Genomic DNA, 5,328 nt, shown 5'->3' with positions numbered 1-5,328 from the left:
GTTGGGGTCTGCTGACCCACATTGTAATGAATGAATACCTATTTGTTGGGTCATTTTTGAAGCTCCCTATGGGAATATTGGGCGGGTGTGGGTGCTCTGCTATCTTATTTTTGGTATTCCATGATTTAGACATTGAGATTTGAGATATATCTTGGCATATGTAAACAACTTTTATATTAGTAAAAGCTTGTTGGCTTTTTCTTTTTGAAAAAAAATGCTTAGAGGGATTAAATCTCTTGAGATGCAAATCTCATTTAAAGTGAAAAGAGATTTGATCCCTTGAAACGTTTAGAAGATCCAAAATTAAAATGAATTTTGGTTACTTTTAAATAATATTATAATTAGAAACCATATAATAGATAAGTATTTTAAGGTTGGATAATTGGTAAATGTAAAGTTTAGTTTTTATTCATTAAATTTTATAAATATTTTTTTTTAAATAAATTTTTATCTTTTAATGTTTTGATGTTTTAGACATAATTTCTAATTAATTTTGTTTCATAAATTATGTTATAATATTAAGTAATAAAATAATTGGTTATTGTGAAATTGGATAATCAATCAATGTAAAGTAAATTTATTTATATATTTAAAAACACATTTTAAACAATAAAAATATTATTATTATTTTTATCCAATTTTTAGGTTAGGGATACCAAATTTAATGTATTTTTATATTTAAAAACATATTTTAAACAATAAATTATTATTATTAAAATTTTAGGTCAGGGTCAAGCTAGACATCAAATTGGTGTATGAGACCCCATTGTTTGTGGGACAAGGGAACCATTATTATTATTATACCAATTGGTGTATGAAACTCCTTGTTTGTGGGACAAGGGACCCACTTTGCGATTTGACTACTAAAATCTATAAAAATATACATATTCTATTCCATCTCATTTTGAACTTGTGACCTCTTAGAAAAAAGACATACTCTTAATCATTAAACACACTCAAACTATATGTCATTCAAAATTACTTATATATTTAAAAACACATTTTGAACCATAAAAATTATAGTCTCATTCAAAACTATATTACTATATTAAAAAACAAAAATTTCCACATTAAAAAATTAAATAACTAATATATATATATTAATTTCTCAACCATCTACAAAATTAATAATAATATAAAAAATACAATACAAACCAAGTCCCAATATTAACAATAAATGCTAAATCCAAATAATTTGGAATACCCTACGATAGTCCAAAGACACTGACAGTTAAATCTTGGAAATATGTTACATTGCGGTTGTAAAATGCGTTAGAAAGCAAGTTGTAATTTTGTGGACGGATAGAATTTGAGGGGTAAATTTTAATTTTGTGGACAGAGATAAAATTTGATGGGGAAATTTTAAAATTTTTTATTGGTTGATTTATTTTCAAATATAATTAATTTTTTCATAATTATCAATATTTTTTTCTTAAAATGACTAGAACCTAGTATTTGAGTTGCCTAAATTTCTAAATTTACAAATAATTTAGATTTGAAATTCTTACTTTGCTTAATGCCTAACCAGCCATCTATAGGGTATTTAATGCCTGGGATATGCACGCTGCTTAACGTGATAACACGGAAGCGGGGAGTTTCGGCATTAAATAATATTTGAACTTTCGGGCTAACCTGCGTGCATATCCCCAGACATTAAATACGCTATAGATGGCTGGTTAGGCGTTGCCCTTATGGAACATGGTCAGACCACGTCAACATCAGCATCAGCGCCGCCATACTTTTGATCCGGCAGTCGTCCTGGCACTGAATCTGCCACGTGGCACCCTTATCCGGTCGGTAGGAAAATTAACCGACGATTGATTTGAAAGAGTGTGTAATACATACGATGAAAGACTGTAATACATACAATACCTACCTCCACGTTAGGGCGCGCTGATTATTTTCGTGTTTGATGAGCTGTAGGGTTTCATTTCTTTGGTGTGTTCGTGGAGGCGATGGAAGGTGTGAGGGGTAATGGTGGCGGTGGCCTCAAAGTCAGATGAGGGATATGAATGGGCTCTTCGATTTATTACCAGGGTTTTTCTCTCGAACTGGTATGCCTTTCAAATTCGCTATTTCTTTTTCTAGATTTTTTGTGAAGAACTGTTTGAACCTTTTTTAGAAAACATGGGGAGGGAGGGTTTGGATGGTATTGAAATTGGCAGCCCACAGTTTAATGGTTTAACAAATCTGTGTGTGTGACAATCTGTGTGTGTGTTTGTGGAAACAAATCTGTGTGTGTGAGAGAGAAAGAAAAGCATCTGGATTCGTTAGTGAATGATTTCGGTCAGGGGGGCTGCTCTGGCTAACAGGGTTTGAAGGGGACTTTGTTCGTTTAAATGATGCCATTGTGTTGTGGGTAGGGTTTGAGGGGGTTTTGTTTATTTGATGTTTCCCATAACGGTTCTTGTGTGCTGCAGTTGGAAGTTGTGGGTGGTTTTCGGTACGGGTCTGGCTCGATGGCGTCTACACTTAGATTAGGTGTTAATCAGACCTAGGCCTGGGCCAGACCCAGGCATTTATGTTCTCTAAAGGTCAGATCAAAGCCACACCCAACCATTCTATTAAATCACCATAACCAGATCTACTGCTGTATTATATGTTGTATATTTTTTTTAGGCATGTTGTACATACTGATGATCTCAGAAAGGGTGAGTACTTCTTGTGAACTTGCCAGGGCAGAGGATTTTGTGATCGATTTCATGGAGGTTTTGGCTTTTCATACTGTGGGTTGATTGACTGTGCTACAAAGCTCTGTCAACTCTGCTAGAAAATAATTTCATAGTCTTAAAAGACTTTAGTTTAGTGTAAATCTGATGGTTTGGAACACTTGTGTACAAGTGTGTGGGTTGTGTGGGTTGTAGGGGAGGAATTCGGTGCCTGGGATCTGCGAGTGGCACCTTTATCTAGTTATTCATTGTGACTTCTTGTTGGTGGGAACTTTTGGCTTTTCTGTCTTGGGCTTCAAATTTTAGTGTAGATACCCTGTACCATAACAAATAGCTCTACTCAAAAACTAGCGAGACAATTCTGCTGGATTGCCACTGTGGCAAAGATGAGCCTCAGAACTTCTCAACGGCCTGCAGAGGACATCCGTCTGCCGGCAGACATAGATTGGCAAATGCTTGACAAGTCCAAGTTCTTTATCCTTGGAGCAGCTCTCTTTTCAGGAGTATCAGCAACTCTGTATCCAGTTGTTGTGCTTAAAACTAGGCAACAGGTTTCACAGAAGCATATGTCTTGTATAAGTGTTGGTTCAAACATCTTACGGCATGAAGGTTTTTCAGGCATGTATAGAGGCTTTGGAACATCGTTAATGGGGACAATACCAGCTCGTGCACTGTACATGAGCGCACTTGAAATCACCAAGAGCTATGTCGGCACCACAGCTGTTCAGCTGGGATTCTCAGAACCTGCAGCAGCAGCTGCTGCAAATGCTGCTGCTGGTCTGAGTGCAGCCATGGCTGCACAACTTGTTTGGACACCTGTTGATGTAATTAGCCAGAGGCTGATGGTTCAAGGGGGGCAGGGAATGTCTCAGATATCCACAAATTACCGGGGGGGCATTGATGCATTTCGGACCATAATGAAAACTGACGGATTGCAGGGCCTGTACCGGGGGTTTGGCATGTCTATTCTTACTTATGCTCCTTCAAATGCTCTCTGGTGGGCCTCCTACTGCATGACACAGCGAATGGTGTGGACAGGCCTTGGTTATTGCAGGAATCGGGAGGAACAGAGCAAAGAATCCTTGGTGCCCGGTTCCAAAACAGTTGTCGCTGTTCAAGGATTGAGTGCTGCGATGGCAGGGGGAGTGTCTGCCATTGTTACCACTCCGCTGGATACCATCAAAACTCGGTTACAAGTACTCGAAGGTAACGGAAATTGTCAACCTACTATTGGCCAAACTGTCAGAACGCTCTTGAAAGAGGGTGGATGGACGGCTTGTTACAGAGGCTTAGGGCCTAGATGGGCTACCATGTCAATGTCGGCCACCACTATGATTACAACCTATGAGTTCCTTAAGCGTTTGTCTACTAAGCCACAAGAAGATTTGAGTAGTAAATCACATTAGAGAATGTATGTTGATGGGAAATCCATCTTAAGATCTCAGCAAGAAGATATACTGAAGAATGCAGGCAAATGAGAAAGAAAATTGATCACATGTTCCAGAATTCCAGTTAAAAAGAGAACCTGATTTTGCTGAAATCAGCTGGCTACACGAGACTCATTGTTAAACTACTGTTCTTAGTCACGTAGGTTTAAATGTTATGCTGATATATAAACGATGGTTGTATACATTAACGTGGTCTGGATGCCAACCAGGCTTATAGAGACTTGGTTTCGGAAGACACGGAGCAAAGTGGTTAAACTACTATAGATAGAAAGCATAAAGTCTGGATTTTATGTCTCTTTCCAAATATTTTAAAGCAAGCCTCGATTTTGGTGATTTCCGTTCTTAGTACATGATGGGTCTCTGCAAGATATGTATCACTCATTGATTTATTTTCCTGGTTTGTGCTGAATCAGAGATGGTTGTATGTGTTAGAATTGTGGTGTGCATGAGATTCCAGGGTTTGAGTAATCTTTTGCAAGCATGATGAAATCTGTTTAAACACAGTCCATTTATTCTCACATAGAAGGTGATGCTGGTTTTCTGGTTTCATTCTTCTTGATGGAGCTAGCTTAGCTTTTGGAAGGATGTATTTCTTTCGCATTTCCTTCCGAAAAAACACAGTTTGTTTATTTTGGTATGGAGGAAAGGGGACAGGTGTTATCTTATGTTACTTTTATTTGTGTAAAAGCAAGTTCAATCCCCAAAGTATAAAGCTGTGTTGCCAGAGGAATTGTCTCAGCGCTGGGAAATGCATCCCTGTTACTTGTGTAGGATATGCTTCTAACCGGGGGATCCCTCAAAACAATTCCAAATTCTGGTTTGGATGGTCTGTTTCCATGTTTGATGCCAAGTATTCTCACTGTCAAGGTCCAATGCATGTCTTGCATGCCCAGCAAGCTGATTTAAGTTCTACTTGTATTTTCCAGTATGCGTGATCTATCTTTTTTGGTAAGTTTGGCAACCGTGAGGCTACATCATGTTCCTTTCCAAGTATAATACCCGAATAGGTTGAGGATTTGAACTGGTGACTTAACATCTAGAAGTACCTTAAGAGCGCACCCGATCACCATCTATTGAAGACCCCACCCTGTGGACAGTCTTTGCAATTTGTTATACAAACCTCTCCGGTGAGCCATCCCAAGAGTCTGAACTGCATATGTCCAGCTAGCAGATATAGAGGTTTAATGTTTGTGTTATATCCAATAATTTCT

At 37.9% G+C, this 5,328-nt stretch overlaps 1 protein-coding gene across 1 annotated transcript; it reads left to right on the top strand.

The window, feature by feature from the left end:
- Positions 1–1,899: 1,899 nt before the first annotated feature.
- On the top strand, positions 1,900–4,467 carry LOC149198663 (uncharacterized). The gene is made up of 2 exons (XM_089402107.1): positions 1,900–2,054; positions 2,421–4,467. The coding sequence occupies exon 2, from the start codon at positions 3,056–3,058 to the stop codon at positions 4,073–4,075; it is 1,020 nt and encodes a 339-aa protein (XP_089258233.1). The 5' UTR covers positions 1,900–2,054; positions 2,421–3,055; the 3' UTR covers positions 4,076–4,467.
- The last annotated feature ends 861 nt before the right edge of the window (positions 4,468–5,328 follow it).

The sequence above is a fragment of the Pinus tabuliformis genome, chromosome 2_1 (genome assembly GCF_031772625.1).
Source record: "Pinus tabuliformis cultivar Carrire ecotype Pingquan chromosome 2_1, CPIR1, whole genome shotgun sequence".
NCBI lineage: Eukaryota > Viridiplantae > Streptophyta > Pinopsida > Pinales > Pinaceae > Pinus > Pinus tabuliformis.
Note: the sequence above shows the minus strand (reverse complement) of the source record. Positions and strands in the feature narration are given on the sequence as shown.